General features: G+C 41.7%; 3 protein-coding genes across 7 annotated transcripts in view; 2 read left to right on the forward strand and 1 right to left on the reverse strand.

Moving 5' to 3' along the window:
• Positions 1 to 21,769, forward strand: part of LOC310765406 (complement factor H-related protein 5-like) — a 316,979-nt gene that overhangs the window by 221,573 nt on the left and 73,637 nt on the right. The window lies entirely within an intron of this gene.
• Positions 4,309 to 21,600, reverse strand: ZBTB41 (zinc finger and BTB domain containing 41). Of its 5 annotated transcripts, none has more exons than XM_083620289.1 (11): positions 21,494 to 21,600; positions 17,852 to 18,960; positions 15,484 to 15,691; positions 14,075 to 14,141; positions 12,680 to 12,827; positions 12,218 to 12,347; positions 11,857 to 11,952; positions 10,752 to 10,858; positions 10,368 to 10,473; positions 9,724 to 9,812; positions 4,309 to 8,857 (listed from the first exon to the last, which is right to left on the reverse strand). In XM_083620289.1, exons 2-11 carry the CDS (start codon positions 18,867 to 18,869, stop codon positions 8,202 to 8,204), a joined length of 2,625 nt encoding a protein of 874 aa, XP_083476415.1. In that variant the 5' UTR covers positions 18,870 to 18,960; positions 21,494 to 21,600; the 3' UTR covers positions 4,309 to 8,201. The 5 variants fall into 5 exon arrangements, with proteins under 5 accessions (XP_083476415.1, XP_083476413.1, XP_083476414.1 ...); XM_083620287.1 differs by having other exon boundaries at positions 17,732 to 18,960; XM_083620288.1 differs by having other exon boundaries at positions 21,253 to 21,509.
• Positions 12,835 to 21,769, forward strand: part of CRB1 (crumbs cell polarity complex component 1) — a 163,150-nt gene continuing 154,215 nt past the window's right edge. The window contains exons 1-3 of the mRNA XM_083620240.1: positions 12,835 to 13,136; positions 16,241 to 16,370; positions 16,555 to 16,631. The gene's annotated coding sequence lies outside the window, so the exon portion shown is untranslated. The remainder of the gene's footprint in view (positions 13,137 to 16,240; positions 16,371 to 16,554; positions 16,632 to 21,769) is intronic.

Raw genomic sequence — 21,769 nt, forward strand, 5'->3', positions numbered from 1 at the left:
CAGAGTTTCTTATTGGTTGTTGGTCATGTGCGCCTCTTTGCATTGTGGGAGAGGATACACCCTCCATAATCTCATTGCCTAAGATCACATCGTCTGCTACCAGGCAGGAGAAGTGCCTCCCCACATTTTAACTTTGATCAGTTAGGGTAGCCATATTTCAAAATCTACACATCCAACATGGGTTGCCATACAACTGGATTCCCCCAGGCATCCATGTTATTTTCACCCGGGCTGTTTCCGACCACTGAATCCCATTTCTGTCCATTTCTATGAAAACCCCACATTTCACAGTGCCCCAGAAAATAATCCTTCAGCACCCTAATCCGGGGGGTCGTGATTTCAGCAAGAACCCAACATTGTCCTATGTGGTCAGTGCTGATCTTGGTTCATGAGGAACAGTGAGGCCAGAGAGAATGTGGATCACCGGGGGGGGGGGGGGGGCAGAGGCAGCTGCTTGATTCAAGAAGACTTCAGGGACATCGCTTTTGAAGAAAAGAGAGAACCATTTCTCTTTACTTCTGTGCCTTTTCTTATGAAGCCAGCTCTAGATCTTTTCTAAATAAATTGAATAAAACCGCTTAACCCACTGAAATATATATTTGAGCAATGAATCACTCCAAAAAGGCTTCAAACACCAACCAAAGGCCCCCTGCAATGTTTGGCGGCAGAAACCCCAAAATGAGCCTTTGGCCCCCTGAGCAATTTTGCCAAAAATAAGACATCGTCTGATTTACTCCAAAGCAGCACCAAACACCATCAAAAGGCCTCCTGCAATTTTTGGCAATGAAAATTCAATGTTTCCCAGCCCCCCACAAAACCAGCCTTCGACGCCCTAGCCCATGGGGTCATGGTTTCACCGAAAACCCGAGGTCATCCCCTGCATGGCAGCCCTATAATTGTCTTGAAATATTGTACTGTTTGCCTGAAAGGTTCTCCTAATTGTCCTATTGATCAATCCCTAAGAGAACCTATTTTTAATGTTAATGTTCTGCACTTGACCTTGTTAATGGAAAAATCTGAAGGCTCCCTTGTGTTAAGGGAGAAAAGAAAAGCAACCTGGGGGGGAGGGGGACAAGGACACCAGCCAGGAATACTAGAGCAAAACAGCAGCCAGTAGGCTTGGTCCTTATTGAAGACTGTCACGACAGGACTCCCACCTGCCACAAGGTGAAACAAGATGGAAGCCCCATACAAAAAGGAACCCAAACTTTCATTAGCTCCTAATCCCCATGTTAAAGGTAAAGGGACCCCTGTCCATTAGGTCCAGTCGTGACCGACTCTGGGGTTGCAGCGCTCATCTCACTTTAGTGGCCGAGGGAGCCGGCGTACAGCTTCCGGGTCATGTGGCCAGCATGACTAAGCCACTTCTGGCGAACCAGAGCAGCGCACGGAAACACCGTTTACCTTCCCGCTGGAGTGGTACCTATTTATCTACTTGCACTTTGACGTCCTTTCAAACTGCTAGGTTGGCAGGAGCAGGGACCAAGCAACGGGAGCTCACCCCGTTGCGGGGATTCAAACCGCCAACCTTCTGATTGGCAAATTCTAGCCTCTGTGGTTTAACCCACAGCGCCACCCGCGTCCCGTCAATGCCCATGTTACACCCCCCCAAACTACATCACTAATACATCATGGTTACATCATGAAAGGGAAGGTCTGGGGGCAGTAATCTGAGCATCCTGGACCCTGCCCCATGCTTTCCCTTGCCCTCCACCAAACATCTGTCAAGTGAAACAGAAGAGATAAGTTTTCATCTGGGTTTGTTATTTCTGGAATGGCTACCTGTCTGGCACTCAGGTATCAGGAAGCCAGGGATTATCACTCAGGCAGAGGGGCTGCTGAGTAGCTGAGCTCACGTCTATGAATTTCTGAAGTTTTCCCAGTGAGCCAGTACATAGATACATTTATTATTGAATTGTTACATTTGGTATTGTGCAGTAGAGGCCCTTTGAATAGGTAGGAAGAAACTGTGAAGTGATTGCGCTGATTTTGGTAGTGGGGTGCATGTGCATTATATCTGCTGGAGGAGCAACCCCCCAACCTATTTGGAGCCCAGGATCAAATGAATAGTCATAACCCTTGCAAAGCTTACTGACTCCACATCTGGCCAATGAAAAATGAGGTCACTGATCCTTTTTTGAAGGCAAAAGTGACATTCAGTTGAATTAAGAATCACAGACCTACAAAGAAAAAGGCACCTTTAATCATATGTTGTGGACGTGTAAGGTAACAAAAGCATTCTGGAAAATGATATATAATGAATTTTTAAAATGTTTTAAATAGCTTTATAAAAAAAAAACCACAGGCTTTTTTATTAGGAATTGTAGGTGATGAAATTCTAAGGGAGCAGAAAAGTCTTTTTATGTATGTGACGATAGCTGCACAGAAGTTGTTAGCCCAGAGATGGAAGGAAGATAAAGTTTGTACCAGAGAAGAATGGCAAATCAAGTTGATGGGCTATGATGAAATGGCAAAACTGGCCGGAAACCTCAGGAACCAGGAAGACCAAAACTTTAATAAGGAATGGGATTTTTTTTTTAATAATTTACCTTGAAGACCACTGTAAGCAGTTGAAAACATTAGCAGAACTGTGATAACACTTGTAATGAGAACTATGGACATAATAGAGTTATAAAAATCTTGAATTATTGAAAAAAGATGCAGTAGAAAATGTTTAACAACAGAACCCATGGAGGGTAAGGTGGAAAGTCCAGAGATTCGGGGGAATCTTTTAACTGTTGATATGTTACGGAGTGGTGCTAATGTTAAAGATGTAAAAACCAAATAAAAAATATTTTACAGAAGAATCGCAGACCCACAGACAACGAGGAGGAAGCATGCAGAGGATAAAGCTACAGTGGTACCTTGGTTTTCAAACGTCTCCACTGATGTTTTGGTTTACGAACGCCGAAAACCTAGAAGTAAATGCTTCCACTGAGTGCAGGATCCTGAGGCATAGCTGTCGGCTATTGAGTTTTTGCTTTTCGAATGTTTCAGAACTCGAACAGTCTTTCAAAATGGATTACATTCAAAAACCGAGGTACCATTGTATTTTGCCTTTGTTGTTATCCCACCTGAGACTGAGTGTGAAGGCCACTTTGCATGTCTACAACAGGGCAAACTGGTTCAGCCAACAGGTTGAATCTTTTCCTCACCTTCAAGGCCAGGCTTCCCAGGTAGGTGAAGCTACCCACCCAACATTGTGAGCTGGTTGTCAGGGGTCGCATAGTTCCATGTACTGCACTTTGGGGAAGGGATGGAATGAGTACTAAAGGAGTAAAAACAAACCATGAGCACGTATTGGATGAAAAGAAACCTACTTCCTTCCTGTCCACTTCAGTAACCCGGACACAAAGTATTGACATAGTACAGTCATACCTTGGAAGTCGAATGGAATCTGTTCTGGAAGTCTGTTCAACTTCCAAATCGTGGTTTCTGATTGGCTACAGGGAGCCCCTGAAGCCCCGTCGGACGTTTGGCTTCAAAAGAATGTTTGAAAACCGGAACAGTCACTTCTGGGTTTCAATCGTTCAGGAGCCAAAACGTTCGAGAACTAGGCTGTTCGAAAATGTATGACTGTACTAAAGGTATGACTGTACATGGATGACAGTGTCCATGCAACTGATGCATTTCCATAATTTGAAAGAGCACCATCTGTCAGGGAACTGTCATCGGAAGAACCGGTGGTGCAAGGGCTCCCAGAGGTTGAGAGAGACTTATCAGCGGAGGAGGGAACCAGCAGGGGGAGAGAAAGAGCTCCAAGGGAAAGCGGGTTGGAAGAATGGCTCAGAGACAATTCCAGCGAGAACAGCGGGGAGATTTCAGGACCTCCTATAGGGACACCCACTCCTCGCCAGAAACTGTCACGTAGAGAGTCCAGAAGACGTGTTTCCGTTAAGGAGCTGTTATGCTGGAAGAAATTCCGTAAACGCCCACTGTCGGATTCTGCCAGCGACTGACGGAGCCATGCTTATGGAGCTCCGTTACAGACAGTGGTTTGTGGACTTAGCCAAACACTGAGGGACTAGGAACTTTACGCACAAGCAGCTCAACATCCCATCACACCATCCTTCATCTGAACTCCCAGATCTACAAAGGCTATACTTTTGCAAAAGCAGCAACTAGTGTAATATACATAAGCTTGTCCAAAGGCAAAGTTATTTCACTGAGGAAAAATTAAGCATGCTTGGGGCCTGTGTTTGTGGATGGATGCAAGACGAAAAACTGTAACATAAACCCAGAAATAAAACCAGTTAATTGTTCACTGCAGTGATGTAAAACTACATACAAAATAACCAGCTACAAGTCTGGTGTCTCAAATTTGTTTATAAAATACTTAGAAATATATAAGAAACAAGGAATTGTACAAATGCTTCAATCGATTGGGAAATTGAGAGATATGCAGGCAGTTAGACTGATTTCATTGCAATACAAATCAGTTCAAACACTTTTACAGGAAAAACAGTTAAGGCAAAACTTTTTTTTTCTCTCTCTCTCTATATATAGATCTAACAGTCACACACAAAGTATCCTAGAGAAGAAGGGAGCAACACACGGGGCACAGCAAAGGACAGTGCAGACGAACTACAGCAAGCGCTTTGGGGTACAGAGAAAGCAGAGGTGAGGGAAAATGGGTATTTGGGAGAGGAGTGCAAATAACTATAGACGGAGGAAAGGGACTAACAGATGTGAAAGTCTCAGGCTTGATCAATATGAACTGGAGGTAGCCATGTGAAATGCAAGCACTGTTAGTGTAGTGTAAGAAAAACTTAACTTCTCCCACCTCATTTCCCAATCTGATTTACGGTATACACTGCTCAATCAAGTCAAGAATCAGTTCCATTTGTCATCTTCAGTGACTTTGTACCTTCCTGTTCAGCTGCCAAGTTATTTTCATTCTCACAACAGGTAAAGTCTTATCTTTGCCCAGGCTTTTGGGGAGGAATGAAGTGCCTGGCAAGACTTTCTGCTTCCTGTGTGATTATTGATTGTGATACTGTTTTATATATATTTTTTGACTGATGGGTGGCCTACAAATACTTTAAATAAATAAGTTGCAGATTTGTAGTGCAGTAAAAAGGTAAAAGGTAAATGAGCCCAGGACGGTTAAATCTAGTCAAAGGCAACTATGGGGTTGCGGCGCTCATCTCGCTTTCAGGCCGAGGGAGCCAGCGTTTGGCCACAGACAGCTTTCAGGGTCATGTGGCCAGCATGACTTAACCGCTTCTGGTGCAACGGGACACCGTGATGGAAACCAGAGCACATGGAAACGCCATTTACCTTCCCGCCGCAGCGGTAACTATTTATCTACTTGCACTGGCATGCTTTCAAACTGCTAGGTTGGCAGGAGCTAGACAGAGCAATGGGGGCTCACCCATTGCGGGGATTCGAACTGCTGACCTTCTGATTGGCAAACCCACAGCGCCACCCGCATCCCATTGTGCAGTATCTCACTCCCTCAACAGGGAATATTAAATGAATAATTACATAATCCTGGCAATTTTAAGAGGCTGATGAAAATCTCAAGGCCAGCTCTACCTAATCTTCCTCTTTCCCTTAGGCAATCTACCTTTGCCAAAGATCCTGTTGAGTTTAATGTTGCATTAATGTTACCTGTAACATTGGAAGCATTTACATCCTGAAATGCAGTATATAAATTATTGTACTACATAAGTAGATACCAGTTATTCCACCTTCATTTGTTCCTGAAATTTCTGGTGGCATTTGGTAGCTATTCCATCACATGGAACAGTCTCCGTGCATTTGCATTTCAAATAGCCACTGCACCTCCATTCCCAGATGTCAATTCAGCAAAGACCCCCTCTGCTTAATGGGCAATGCAGGATTTAGGAGACCAGGAGACGCACATGGGTGACAGACGGCCTGCACACTTGGGGGGGGGGGGAACTTTCATTGCGCGAAACATTGATGTGAAGAGCTGATGGTAAACATTCTATAGATTCAAAGTCAAAATGATCATTTTTAATTTCACAACATCAGCATATGTATAACCAGATTTTTAAGGGCCATCTTGTGTTCTTCACATTTGAAACCGTTCCTGAATTAATATGCTACAGAGCAAATGCAAGTCCAATTAGTTGTAATTTAGCATCAAAAATGTCGGTTAAAACACAACAAAAATGAATAACAACAAGCAATTAAAAACAAGCAACTTCCAGCTCATGAGACTCTCTAGTTAATGCAGTTAGTAAACACAGGGCTGTATAGCTTCCTTTTTTTGATCATAGATGGGTAACCTTTGGCTCCCACAAATGTTAACTGCAATAAGCTCTAGCCGGCATGATCAATGGACAAGGATGGGAGTTGTAGTCTAGCAATATCTCGAGGACCATCCCTGTTCTAGAGTATCAAAATGATGCCAAAATACATAAAAAGATTACGTGATTTGCCCCATTCCTAAAAATTAGCATTATATGTACTCCAAACCTAATTCACTTATCCAACATACTTACATGACAGCAGTACCTCTGAGTATTTGCTCCTGATCTTGCTACACATACCCACCTTTCCTTAGGATATGTGCAAATGTGGCAAAAGCCATAAAACCAGGAGTTTCTTGTACCTCTTTGGACCAAACGTTCAAATCTTCAACTCTACATATTTCTAGCACTATTCAACAGCTAACACACACATTTGGTGTACTCTGAAGACAACAATTAAGATAGAAGAACTCGCAAAGCAAGCTTCTTAGTTTTCCTAACCATAAAGAAGCTTGTAGCAACCATCTGTTTTAAGTGCTGAAACATGGGCAAGAACACAAACTACCTGGCACCCAAGTAGCCTATGGTTCCACGATTGTTTAAATGTAAGAACATTCATTTATAAAGGAAAATACTGCAATGAGGTAACAAGTACTAGATTTGTAGGAGGATCACAGGACCTCTATATTCAACGCTCATATACATTTTGGGTCTTTTCCACAACTATCTCAGAATAGGTCTCGCAACAGTTCTCAAAAGCACTAGAAGTGGAAACTGATTTATCAGCATTTCTTTTAGTGTTATTGGATGCTAAAAACGCTGGCCACCGTCTGACTAATCTGATGTTTACTCCAATTAAGTCACATGGATTAACAGACCATTACTTCCAATTAAGTTTACTTAGGACTGCCTCAAGTTAAACCAGGAAGGAAGGAAAGAAGGACGGACGGACTTAAGAGCAGCCTACTGGATCACGATGGAAGTCCATCTCATCCCAGTATCCTATTCTCACAGTGGCCAATCAGATGCTCTTAGGAAGCTGGAGCAGAGGACAACTGCTCTATCTCCCTCTCCCTGCAATTCTCAACAACCAGTATCTAGAAGCATACTTTTCTATACAGGTATTTATTCAAATTATTCCCTTGAAAAGCATGGGCCAGCTGTCTTTTATTTCACCGATTCTTAAAGCAACAGCAATGACTGCCAATTCTCTCCGCTGCCCAACTAAAAGTGCCATGTTTGATCTTTAAAGCCCTTAGAACGATTATGTCTTCTGTGTGTGCATGCAGATTTGAATTATATTTCCGTTATGACAAATTGCTAGCAAGCCACAATCCCTGGATGCAATGCTAAACCTGGAAATGTGTTGTGTTTTCCCCGTGCAGGAACAGCAAAGCTGGGGAGATCAGAACTTTAATAATTAAAATAATTTTATGATCTGAAATATAAAAAGGAACTTGTGTTATTTGTACCTTTGAACTTCCCAAAACCTTTTTCATATGTGAAAGGTGCAGATTAATAATGCAAAGGTGAAGAGCTATTCATAAATGACCCAATTATTTCATTTAAGGTTTCTTGACGAATAAGATTACCTCATGAAAGTTGTTTTAAAAATAGCTGTACAATATTTAAAAACCACACGATTATATTTTGAATGTTGAACCACTGCATTTAAAAAGACACTTCTTTTCCTTTGTACTTGGCAACTTTCCGCTTTGAGAGCTTTCTAATTGCTAAACATGGAAGCAAGACTAGGGAAATATAAGGGCTATTTCCAATGAAGTAATTCCACTAGCACAAGGATTTTGGGCTATGCAACGCCACTCCCTCTCCCCTCCCCATGTGTCTCCTAAATCTGGGGGTTCCCTCAACCCCCCATAGCAGGTTTGGGGAGAAGAAGAAGTTCAATTGCGCAAGCAGAAATCCTGGCACTAGTGAATTACTTGGTTGACTATTGTCGTAATAGCCTGTCACACATAATCACGAATGCTCATTAGTTGAAATATTCTGCACTGAGGGAGCTGTATCAAGACCCAGCAATGTTCCAAGATAAGACTGTTCTCTAGGATCCAACATTTGCTCAGGTCTGACCGGATGAACGATGTTTGCAGGCTGTGGAGTGAGTGTGTATTTTTCTAGAAATGTCAAATCCGTCGCTTGCTGGTAGTCTGTTGGAGGAGGTTGTGAAGAAAGAAGGTTGTGAGGCGAGGATGAAACAGGGGTGGTATGTTCTACAAGATCGGACTGAGTTTCGCGTATCTGCACGGGTATCAGTGTTAGTGGTACACACACGTCTGGCGATACATTCTGTAGCATTGTTTTGGTTTCTGCTTGATAAACCTTGGCTGGTTCCACAAACGGTTTAGACTCATTTTGGAAAGCCTTGTCATCAGGTACAAACTGGGTTGGCAAAGAAACTACTTTCTCCTCCGGCACTGGGCTTAGTGATTCTTCGGCAGACTTTCCTCCGTGCACATGGTCGGTATGATATTTCAGCTTGTCCTTTCGTTTAAATGTTGCACTGCAATACTGACAGTTGAAGGGCCGGGCATCCGAATGAATAACCATATGTTTCGTTAACGTCTTCTTAATCCTGAAAGACTGGTTGCAAATTTGACATTTGTACGGCTTTTCACCTGTGTTTGAAAAAAGTCAGAATAAATGGAGTAAATATTTCCTAATATATCAATATGACATAGCATTATTAGTTTCTTCGTTGCATGGAGAGGCGTTTTATTAATTTAAATATTTTGGCACACATTGGGGGGGGGGAGGAACCAAAGTTGTGATTTTAAGTTTTATTCTTGTTTGTGTTTTTTTAAAAGAGAAAAAAAACAACCACACAAAACAATTGCTTTAATAGCCAACAGGTTAATATTCGGGAAATGCATTTGTAAAGCTTTTCGTAGATCTATATCTAGTGCTAAGATATCCTACCAATGAAAGGTAAAGAATGATCCCAAATGACTGTGTAATTAACCATGATAGTCCACTAATTAGACTATGAGAAATCTAGTCTGTGACATATTGTTTTCTTGCATAACGATTTATATAGAAACCCAGCCATATGGGCAGGGTTTTATTTTGTTTTGTTTGTTTATTATTATACTGCTCAGAGCTAACACTTCTGAACTGATAGTTCTGATCACATGGTCCAGCACTTCCTAGAATATACCACTTTAGTTGAGATTCCTGCATTGAAGGGGATTGGACTAGATTGGATCCCTTCCAATTCTACAATTCTATGACAGCTTTCCAACATCAAGAACTTTGGGCATGTAGAAAGTCGCATCAAAGTCTAATTTGTGCTAACTTTTCAGATGAGATTCTGAGATAGGAGAGCTTACAAACATGCACTAAACTGTACACTAAACTGTTAGCTAGTATTCAAATGCCAAGGCATACTATGTGCCACAAAATGCTACTCTTATGAATTCCACAATATGAAACATCACATTTATTCTTGCTGATCTAGCAAAGCATAAAGTCCACAACTGCTTACCTGAATGTGTCCTAAAATGCATTTCCAAACTTGATTTCCCCTTGAACACTTTCTTACAGACTTCACACTGATGAAATGTTGCCTTGTACCTTCAAGGAAAATGGAACGTATTAGAAAAAAGCTCCACATCCATGGATATTTTCAGTGTATACATGAACTACATCAAAATCATAGGCTTAACATTCTAATTCCCGCCCCTGCCCCTGCTTTAAATTGTGTCCTGGAGAAAGATATAAATGTGTTAGATTAGAAAACAAGCAGAAAATGTCAAAGCAACTTTACCCTGTGCACTTAACTACCAGCATCTTGGGGTCAAACTAATTTGTACTCTTGATTTGTACTGCTGCTTAATGTCATTTTTTGTTTTAGCGTTTTTTTTATTGCTCCATGCCACTTCGGAAGCCTTTTAGCCACAAAGCAGCCTAAAACACAAACTAGAAAGGGGTGAAGATCCTGGTTCCCAAGCAGCATTTAAAACAAGAGTTCCCCAGTTTGGATGGGATGGGAAACTGTGGTTTGGCAAACTGCAATGTCTCCCTAAAACCAAGTGTGCAGAGAAAGGGAGCGTGCTGGCACAGGGATCCTTCTTGTTACCCTGAAACTGGGACAGATGAATGTGTTTCAGAATTAAAATGAACACTTACTTTTGCCACACCTTTTCTCCAAGATGAACGCTTTTATAATGAACACTGAGGTGGTCTCTTCGGCCAAAACATTTTCCACATTCTTCGCACTGATGGGCCTTTTCACCTTCGGAGAACCAAAAGCACAATCTGAATGAGCGTTAATAAAAAAGACCGAAGGCACCCAAACAAGGAAAACCCAGTCTGTCAGATCACTGCCAAATAATCATGTACATTTTCATACACTTTCGGGTCAAATGCATGGTTCAGTCCTGCATGTATGGGCTGTGATGTGCCTTGAATTCATGCATTCCCCTCTTCTACAGGCCAACAGGAGATCAAAGGCTTCTGTTTTTGAGCTAACCAGGGTTTCTTTGAATGAAAAAGCCAACGTCATTTGTCTACCTGAGTGTATCCGTTTGTGTTTTGTCAGATGGTCGTGACGAATGAAAGTCTTTCCACATTCTTCACATTCATACCGCTTGTCGTCATGGTGGACCCGCAGATGAAGCCTGCATTAATAATTGCACAAGGTTAACTTTGCACGGGATCTCTTGTGCTCACTGTTAAAGCTCAGCCTGCCAGCAATCCCCGTAATTAGAACTGGGATGCAACAATAGCTCAGCATGCATGGGATGAGGTATCTGCAGCATTTAGACACAACCCTAAATCATAGTTTGTTTATATCTCTGAACCTACCCCAATCATCACCTTGTGACCAATCAGAAACCATGATTTGAAGTTGGGTTCTGAATCTGTGCTTAGGGTTAACTGTGGTCTGTTGTTACATCTGAACCTGCTATCCTAGCTTAATCCTCATTTATTTTGGAGCTCTTCCTCAGATGCCCACCTGGCTACACGAAAGTGAGGTTACAGCAGTTAGGAAAAAAAACTCTTCATGGAAGGAAGAAGTACCAAGAAAGGAAGAATGGCAGATAAAACTGATGGAGTATGTAGAGATGGTGAAACTGACAGGGAAGATCCGAAACCAGTAAGATCAAGTATTTCCTAAAGACTGGAGCAAATTTGTAATTTATTTAAAAGACCACTGTAACAGTTAAAATCACTGGCAGGGATGTAATGACACTTGTAACATGGATTTTATTTATGATAATTATGGATATTTAACAGATGGACAATGGTAAAAGATGCAACAAATTTAATCGTAAACATGGAACCCATGGAGGGAGGGAAGGAGGTCCGAAGGTTCAAAAGAACCTTGTACTTTAATGTTAGAAATTGTTTTGTTAAAATGTATAAAATTGTGGGGAAAACCAGTAAAAAAATTATATATAAAAAAAACTTTTCATGTGGCTAAGAGTGTCTTGCTGGCAACACACTCCTGTCCCTGCCTCCTTTTCCAGCCTAACTCCAAGTAACCTTGCAAAAAATAAAAAGCGACCACAGCTGCTTTTTCTAACTTCTGCCCAAGAGTAAACAAAATGTCCAGAGCATTTCTGAAATTATGCTACTATCAGTAATCCTAAGTAATGATACAGACATGGGTTACCTGTATGAACTTCCATGACGAAAACTCTGCCCACAAATACTACACAAATGAGGCTTTTCTCCGCTGTGGATTCTCAAGTGCTCTTTCAAAGTTGTTCTGGAGGAGAGAAATGGAAATATTTGAAGAATATATACTCTAGCCTTTTCAATGTGATCAATAGTTGCAGTTCTTATAAAGTCCAATACATTCTGAAGAATGGGGAACTACTGTTCCCATTAGTAAGATCTTAAAAGACTGAAATACAGTACTAGGTCAACCTTTTCCTATTTATCATACAAAAACTTCTGAAAAGTTAAGAGTTTCGTATGTAGAAACAAATTGCTACAAAAGCATTTCTTTACACATATATATTACTACCTACCTTTCTCTGACTGATTTCCCACAAATAAAGCACGTCCATTTTCTCTTTCCTCCATGAGTACATTCAATATGGCGCTTCAGATTGCCAGTATCATTAAACTGACGACCACAAATATCACATGGAAAAGGTCCTGGGAAGAAACACAAATGCAATTTACATTGTTGCCACTTGAGCAAGGAGGATCGCATCAAAGCCAAGCACATTATTTTGGACTTCAAGAATATGAAACTGACAGGCAAAATACACACTTCTAATAATCCCTTCAATACATACAGGCGTATTTCAAAAGCGGAAGCAGTATTATTTTGAGCAACTAAAAACAGGTTGAAAATACATACTGAAACACAATCCTGGAAGAGATTTGCACAAATTGCTTAATGAATGATGATTTATGTCAACAAATACACACTGAAGAAAATGCATTTATATTTAATATTTACTAGCAGAATGGGATTTTCCTACCGAGATGGAACTTTTCTTGATGCTTCAGTCTTGCAAAGCGGGATTTAAAGTGCTCTTCACAATATGTACACTTAAAGGGCTTATCCTGTGTGTGTAGAATCATGTGTTCTTCCAGATGAGGCCTTCGAGTGAAAGATTTATTGCAAATCTAAAGTGATAGAACAGCCAACCAACCATTAACTATTAACATCCACTAGAATGTGCCATGTACACACACATATGAGCTTCTTGAAGGTTAGACATCAATGAAAGAAACCTATTATTCTGTTTTTAATCAACAGAAGTGCTAATACCTAGACAGTGAGGAACCCATCAGAATATTATATTTCTGAAAATGCATTGTGACTCATGTTATATGGACTAGCGGCTATTCTACTATACCCATGTCTGATTCTTTCAAGTTTTAACCCATCTTCAGCATGAAGAGAGAATTCCTGTGCATCTTGATTAATTGCAGGTATTACTATTCACTATGGATTTACATGATCACGCTACCAGATGAAAATACTACCGCATGAAATCAGTTATTTTTAAATCTTCGTTGCAGCCATGAAACCAGCTATATACGAATGGAAGGTATTCCACACAAATGTGCATAACAGAAAGTAGGACTGGTCTTTTTTATTTGGTGTTCAGAACTTGGGCATCAATCACTGCCACGTACCAATCACATTTTCTAAGAATGTCTCAATCCAACATATGCAAAAAAATTTTATAATAATAACTTTGAATAGCATTATGCATTAAAAAATAAGGTGGGGGAAGAGATATCATAAGCCATGAAATATGAATTTTCACCCATAGACTAGAGTTTGTGGGGGGCCTCCTCATAGGAGCTCCCTGTGCCCCACTATTACATGCACCAGAAAATAAAGGAAACCAGTGCATTATATGAAGAACTGCAGGTGAAAGGGAAAATTCACGCAGCCAAATTGCATCCACAGTCAGTTCTCTGAATCTGAGACAGAGTAGTGGGGATTATTGTTTTGTTGTTTCTGTTTTAACTACCATATTTTTTGCTCTATAAGACTCACTTTTTCCCTCCTAAAAAGTAAGGGGAAATGTGTGTGTGTCTTATGAAGCGAATGCAGGCTGCGCAGCTATCCCAGAAGCCAGAACAGCAAGAGGGATCGCTGCGCAGCGAAAGCAGCGATCCCTCTTGCTGTTCTGGCTTCTGGGATTCAGAATATTTTTTTTCTTGTTTTCCTCCTCCAAAAACTAGGTGCGTCTTATGGTCTGGTGCGTCTTATAGAGCAAAAAATATGGTATTTATCTGTGCCTTTATCTTGTGAACTGGGGTAAGGTCTTTTGATGGGTGGCTTATGAATCTAATAAATAATAATAATAATAGTAACCAAAAGCATTTCTTCCCAATAAAATCAAAGTTATGCTTACATCACATTTCCAGCCTTCACTCTTTTTCTTTTTGGAGAGAAATTCCTGTACTTTTTCAGGATGGAATCTGCAGAGTGGGAAAATCCATTGAGAAATTATTTCTAGAGTAAGGAAATTATATGTTTGAGCACAGAAAGAAATATTAGAAACAAGCTGTATTAGTACCCACAACAAACATACTCCCCATGCTACATAAAAGAAGCAAAAATGTCTCATATATTCTTATTTGCAGTTGTTGCATATTATTTTTACTATGATTTTTGTGTTTTTATATTGTAATTTTATGTTGTGAACCCCTCTACCTTGTGACTGCTTGTTCACACAAGAATTTAAAAGACCTGATGGGAAAGGAGACACTGTACCAAAGAGCATCGACCTTCTTCCCCAACCAGTGTTCAAAACTCCCATTGTTCCAGACACATTTTGTGACAGGAAATTTCATTAGCGCGGGCAGTTTCTAAGCTCTGGGTACAGTACTGCGCTTAAGATTTCAGATTAAAACTGCAGAGTGGAAGGAAAGGAGGACCTTTTTCTGCCTCCCCACTTCAGCTACTCTCTGAATACTAGAGAAGAGACCCTCTTAAGAATATTAGGGGCGTGGGCAGGGAAGGAACTAAGCCATATGAAAAATGAACGTAATATTTTAGCTGCAGTTCATTCATTTTCAGCTTTGAATTTTTGTTATAAAAAAAGAGTGCCTAGACATTCTGTTGTTGCACCTATAACCTAGGTTTAAGGTACCATTTAGCTCCTAGCTTTCATATCTGTTTCTAACACTGTCCCCAACCCTTAATAGCCCTGGATTGCTCTGAGCAGCCTGACCCAACCTGGCCCAGGACAATCTGGGTTGAAGCCCGTTCCCCCTGAATCACCCTAATTCAGCTCAGACTTCGCCCAGGTCCAACGCACAGCCCAACATATTCCCTGTATATTCCAACTATACAGCATTAGCACAGCTGCAACATATTGTTCTCATGTGCTGCCCTTTCCATGCCCAGCACTTTAGCCCAAACATTATTTGAAACCAGCCTATACTGTTATACATATGGATTCCTCACATATCACTCGTGTTTGTTTGTTTGTGTGTGTGTGTGTGTGTGTGTGGGTGTGATGAAAAGAGCCCTTCAATGTACAGAGCATCAACAGCAGGCAAGCATTTGAATTGTCTCAAAATACAAGCACTTGCCATGCAATGGAACAATGCAGTCACTTTATAAAATGTGCAGAGCACCTCAACACACACATTTTTAATGCCATGCACTTTAAAAATAAATGGTTGCCACATATTTCAAGCAGGTAGTTTATACATAAAATCTCCTACATCAATACTTTTTTATAATCTTGTACTGAAAATAAATCACATCATCACAGCATGTAAGTATAGCATAAGAAATTTCATTCATACTTGCCTCTTCAAGTGCTTTACTAGGGTCTTTTTTGTGGCGTGCAGTTTGTTACAATATGGACATTTGTGTTCCTTTTTATGACATACAATTTCATCATTGTGCTTCTTTCTGTGTACAGTTAAGTTGGATTTGGTTGAATAGCGCTGATGACAGATATCGCACTGAAACGGCTTCTCGCCAGTGTGCACACGAGAATGGATCTCAAATTTCCCTACAAAACAAACCACTCCAGTTAAAGTATTAGATACCCAACCAGCAACCAGTCCTGCAAACATTCAGTACTACTATGCATCAAGTATAGGTTCTGATGCATTTCCAAGGTTATATTGCTTTATATAAATAAATGAAGCCCTTCTTCAAGGAAGTATTTCCATTTGGGGAGGAACACGTTCTCTAAATTGGGAAATTGTTCTGTCTTCTGCTAGCTGATCTAGCAGAGTGTTTGGGATGTGGTTGTCACCACCACTAGTTCACAACCTGAATAAACTCACTCAAGAGCTAAAACACAATGCAATTTGACCTCAGTCGATCTCAACTAGCACTGCAATGAAATTGTTAAGGTGCTTCCTCAGACTTCATAGGGACTCTACCAATGAGTTTCAGTTCCTCTGCTAGAGTCTTCTTGACCCACTAATCATCCCATGCCTTGGACCATGCCCTGCTGTAAAAACTGAGCACAGAGGTCTTTAACTTTACCGGAACCTGGATTAACTCACCCATTTAAATGTGTTGTATATTGTTTTTACCTTTACTAACTAAGGCCTGGCTCAGATGGCTGATCAGCATTAACAGCATGTAAGGCCACAGGAAGGATCACAGTATCAACTGGTGCCTCCATGTGGGAGTGAACATGCAGCCTCCAGAGTTCAGATGACTTCAGCAGGCCTTTTGTGAGTTGTCACAATTACATAAATTTCAGCATCCATGCAACTAACAAACATGCCAGAATGCGGCAGCTTCGATTCATAAAGCCATCGCCTTCATGTGTTCCCAAAAGAGTTGCAAGGCAACAAACTTTGTTTTCAGACCTAATTCTGACCTTCTCTTTCTCTCACTTGCAACGACTGGTAAAAGTCGTGGCCCGCCAGATGAAGACCAATGATTTAGAGCAGGGACATCTGAAGGCAGCCCTGTATCGTGAAGTATTTAAGGTTTGACATTTTGCTGTTATCATGTGGGAAGCTGCCCAGAGTGGCTGGGGCAACCCAGTCAGGTGGGTGGGGGTATAAGGAATATATTATTATTAATATTATTAGACCCTCACTGGCATGCTTGATGGTGGCTCAGGAGAGGGCCTTCTCAGTGGCTGCTCCCAGACTCTGGAATTCCCTCCCTGGAGTAGACTGGCTCTCTCCAATCCTTCTGCCAGCAGGTGAAGATCTTATTGCTTTAACAGGGAACTGAGTGCTTTTAATGAGAGGGCTGGTGCTGTGGTGTTTTTATTATAATTATCTTCTATATGTTTTAAACAGATTTTATATATGTATATAGTTTTAATTCTATTAATTTAATTGTTTTAAATTATTGTTTTTAATGATTCTTGTTTTTATCTCAAACTGCCTTGAGTCCCGTCGGGGGAAAGGCAGGGTAGTAGTAGTAGTAGTAGTAATAGTAATAATAATAATAATAATAATAATAATTAATAATAATAATGGTGGTGATGATGATCTGCCTCCAGGTGATGGCTGGACAACAATCCCCATTCTTCCTGATCACTGGTCATGCTGACTGGGGCTAGCAAAAGTTGTAGCCCAACATCATATAGAGGGCATGTTAGCTACTCTCAATTCCAATAATTAACACACATGTGTTCAGATGCCTAACAACAACATGCATGTCTTTTTCAAAGATGACTTGTGCTTAAAAGAACTGTAACAGCAAGTCCAGAAAAACTGAAGTATTCTCTGGATTACACATCTAACAGTTCTTTTTCTAATGTCATTTTTACATGCATTTCAAAATATGGGTGTTCAGGTAGTTAAATGACATGACCATAATTTGCTGTATTTGTTATACTAGCGCAAAGGATATGGCAATATACAGAACACATGAGGTTCTAGTTTTCTTTTACTACTCCAAGGATGTCAGCTACACACTTCGCTCAATAATATGAACGGTAATGCTCTATACAGGACCTGCATTTACAGTGTGTGGCATAAGCCCTTTTAGAGGTGTGAGCAATGATCACAAAGAGCACAAATCTGTTTGAACCTAAGAGGCAAAGCACATCGAGCATGTGATTCCCACTTACCTGCTCGATCAAATATTTTATTACACTTAGGACACTGCAAGTATTTTTTGCTACCGTTCTGAAAAATGACTGGAATATATGTGGAAAGACTGCCTCCAGAAATATTTCCTGCTGGATCACCTGTCTCATGTCTTTCTTCATCACGTTCTTTTTCACTTTGCTCTTCAGACTCGGTGTCAGTTGTGTCCTCCTCTTGCCTGTCTTCATCAGTGTGATATTCACTTCCACTATCTTCAGATTCATTGTTAGACTCGTCATTAGACTCATCATTCTTCTTGCCAGGACTCGCTTGATTTAAATTGCCATCAGATGCATCTTCACTTTCATTCTCATTTTGATCAAACTTAGCCGGACATTTGCGATTTCGCAGTGATCTTCTGGTAGAAGTATCTGAGCTCTCGACCATTTTTAGCCCATGTTCTTTTTCCCGGGCAGAAGCTTTGTGTGCTCTGGACAAGTGATTTTCTAAGGATTTCTTGTAACAAAAGTTGCGATTGCACAGAGTGCATTGGTGATTGCTTGCTGCTTGGGGAGTTTGATCACTGGATGTTTCTACCTGGGACGCATTCTCCGACGCCTCTTCAAATTGCAAACTGGAAACATTTTCAGCGTTCAGCAGTTTGACTGCATCGATAATATCTAAAAACTTAGCTGCCTCTAAAACTAAGGGGATTTCATTCTTATACACAAAAAACTCTGACGTATAGAGAAATTCAAGTAGATGGCGGAAAACTGAATGACTTACATGATCCAAGGTAACAACATTTGTACTTGGATTTTTGCTCAAGTAGGCATGAAAGTAACTACTCCCAACAGCAACTACTACCTTGTGGGCACTAAATTCTTTTCCCTCAACAATTATGAGCAGATCACAAAAAGATGGTTGTTTCTGTCGATCATCATTTAAATATTTGAGTAGATTTCTGTTGTACTGCAGGGAGCTCAAAAGCTTTCTTTGAGCTGTTGATGGCGTGAGTTCTTTAGAATACTCAAGCTGGTCTGCAGCAGCTACTCCTGCAGAACCAGCAGTAACTTTCTGCACAGAATCTGCAACAGGAGTCTTATCTGAAGATTCCCTCCGATGATCAAGATGTTTTTTGTCATCTAAATTTGCAGTGAGCTTTCTCCTTTTCTTCATTGCAGTTGTGCCTCTTTAAAATCAGGAACTTCATATGTAACCCAAAGTCTCTCAAACAGATCGTTGCTTCAGTAATATCTGAAATTATAATCTGTAAAAAACAAACAATTTAAACAATTTTTTTGTTTGAAACCCAGGCACATGTAATTTCTCAACAGGAATTAAGTTACTTTTGAGCAGGTAGTAATACGTTTGCAAATATACTTATTGCCCCCTCAAAGCCAGTCACCACCCACACATATTCTAGAGACCAAAATGTAACTTTTAGTCTGAAAGATTCTACAAGAGTACGTATCAAGAGGTACACTTACATAAACCTTTACACAAGAGCTATGTTAAGTGGTCTTTAAGTGGTGATTTTTCATATTTCTACAACTATGTTAGAATAAGAGAAGGTTGTTTGCACACACATGGAGATATTTTATTAACTAAAGTATATTCCATACATAAGGCAGGCTGCAATTCTAACACCACTTACCCTGATATAAGTCCCACTCAATCAAATAAAACTTACTTCCGAGTAAACAGAGTTATGATTGCACAGTAACAGCACCATTTATCTGTATACATTAATGATGGGGAGAAATGTGGATAAACATTGTTAATATTGGTTACTCAATATAAAAAAATCAGTTTTCTTCAAGTGTGTACTTACAACACTTGAAGTAGCAACACAAAACATGTTGACTAGGAACTAAGCTTAGATGAGCCTACCACTCAGACTTTAACAAGATTTCCTCCAAACTGAGTTCTCTTCAAATTGCAGCCTTACTTTAAATTAAACATGCTTAAGTCCTGCATACCAAGTTCTTAAATGACCTACAAAAATGCTGCCCTAACAGCTCAATTTAAAAATGCACCAGGAAAAAACGAAAATTTGCTTATTCAGTGTAGCATGTACACCTTGCTACATTCAGGACCACTCCGAGGCATTTTGCTGCCTGAAATGCAGCAAATGGCAACCCTCGTTTCCCCACTCCCAAAGTCAAGGCTATTTTGGCAACAGTGGCAGAACAACATCCCACAAGCGTCTTTTCCCTCACCCTGGCACTAAAAATATGATGGTGATATATTTAAATAAGCAAAAGTTTCCTGCTGTTTCATGACTGTCCAGTATCAGTTGCCTCATTCCACATTCACATCTATTTTCCTTCGTCCTTGACACCCGAGATGCGTGCTTTCAGGGCCCACCGCATTCCTGCGATTGTGATCTCTTTAAACTGTTTTAAAATTTAATTGCTGTAATGGCACCCTGGCACCTGCTGGTGAATGGCACCCACGGTGAAGGGTGAATATCAATAGCAACTGTGGTAATAATAATGATAATGATAGTAATGGCTAGTCAAACCCTGGGATTATTTAAATCCTTAGCTCAGGCAAGGTCACACAGGTAAATTGTCCCTGCTGTCCCGGCATCACGCTTAAGACCTGAGCGAAACATATGGTAAAAGGAGATATCAACAAAAGGGCACAGCAGGGAAGGCTGTGACACTTGAAACCGCATAACTTTTATCATCTCCTGTATTCAAAGCTTACTTTTGGCGGCACCCAACAAAGTGAGAGTAGGATCTACATACGTGAACACACACACAAGCACTGGTTCATAGAATCCTATACAGTGGTACCTCGGGTTACATACGCTTCAGGTTACATACGCTTCGGGTTACAGACCTGTACAGAAATAGTGCTTCAGGTTAAGAACTTTGCTTCAGGATGAGAACAGAAATTGTGCTCTGGCGGCGCGGCGGCAGCAGGAGGCCCCAATAGCTAAAGTGGTGCTTCAGGATAAGAACAGTTTCAGGTTAAGTACGGACCTCCAGAACGAATTAAGTACTTAACCCGAGGTACCACTGTAATTGTAGAGTTTGAAGGGATTCCTCTGTCATCTAGCTCAGCCTCCCTACAATGCAAGAATCCTGCCTGTGGGGAGCTTGCACCACCAACCTTCTGCATAACAGCCTGACCCACTGCACCAAGGTCACAGGTTTGATCCCCATACGTGCATATTCCTGCACCGCAGGGGGTTAGACTAGATGACCCCTTGGGGTATACCTTCCAATTCTACAGCTCCATATTTCGCTTGGTTGTCACAAGATTATATTTGCGACCAGCATCTCCACCTGCGGTCTGAAAGCCGCTGGGTCCTCCTTATCCCACCCCCCTCAGCCTTCTCTGCCCCTAACTATTGCCGCCGACTTCAGCGGGCTCAACACGTGTCTAAGACGCCACGTTCACACGTGAACCCCCAAAAAGGAGATTCCCACCCCTGCGACACGGAGATCGGAACGAGCCGCCAGCAGCAGCAGAGAAGTAAAAAAAACCTCGGCCAATAACAGATCGGAGGCGAGCACGTACGCGCGCGCGCACGCACACAAGTACATACCTGGCCTTAGTTTCCCCCCCCTTCAACCCCTTTCCCAAGATCAAGGGCAGCGCCCCTCGGAAACCCCCCTGAAGAAGCACCGCTGAGGGAAGGGGAGGAGCGGGGGGGGAGCGAATAACGGTCAAGGCGACGGCTGACAGCGCACGCGGACACACCCCTCTCAGCCCCCACCCTCCCGGCGACCGCCGCCGCCGCGCGCAAGCGAGTGTCGAGCCACCTCGCCCCCACCCGCTCCACACACCTCTTTCCCCGCCATCACTTCCGGGTTCCGGCGTGCGTCGAGACGCACGGAGGAAGTCGCGGCATGTTTACAGTCGGGGGCCCAGGGCACGTGCGTGTGCGTGTGGTGTGGAGGGGGAAGGGGCGGGCGCAAAGGAAAGGAGCCAATGGCAGGCGGGGCGGGCGGGCGAATGAAAGAAAGGCGACGCCCTAGGGACTCGGGCCGAGCTGGCGCGCGTGTACACGTCGGGTTCTCCGTCGAGCCTTGCGGGGCCAAAGTGTCGGCGCGAGCGGAGAT

This window comes from Podarcis filfolensis (genome assembly GCF_964270895.1).
Source record: "Podarcis filfolensis genome assembly, chromosome: 6".
Lineage (NCBI taxonomy): Eukaryota > Metazoa > Chordata > Lepidosauria > Squamata > Lacertidae > Podarcis > Podarcis filfolensis.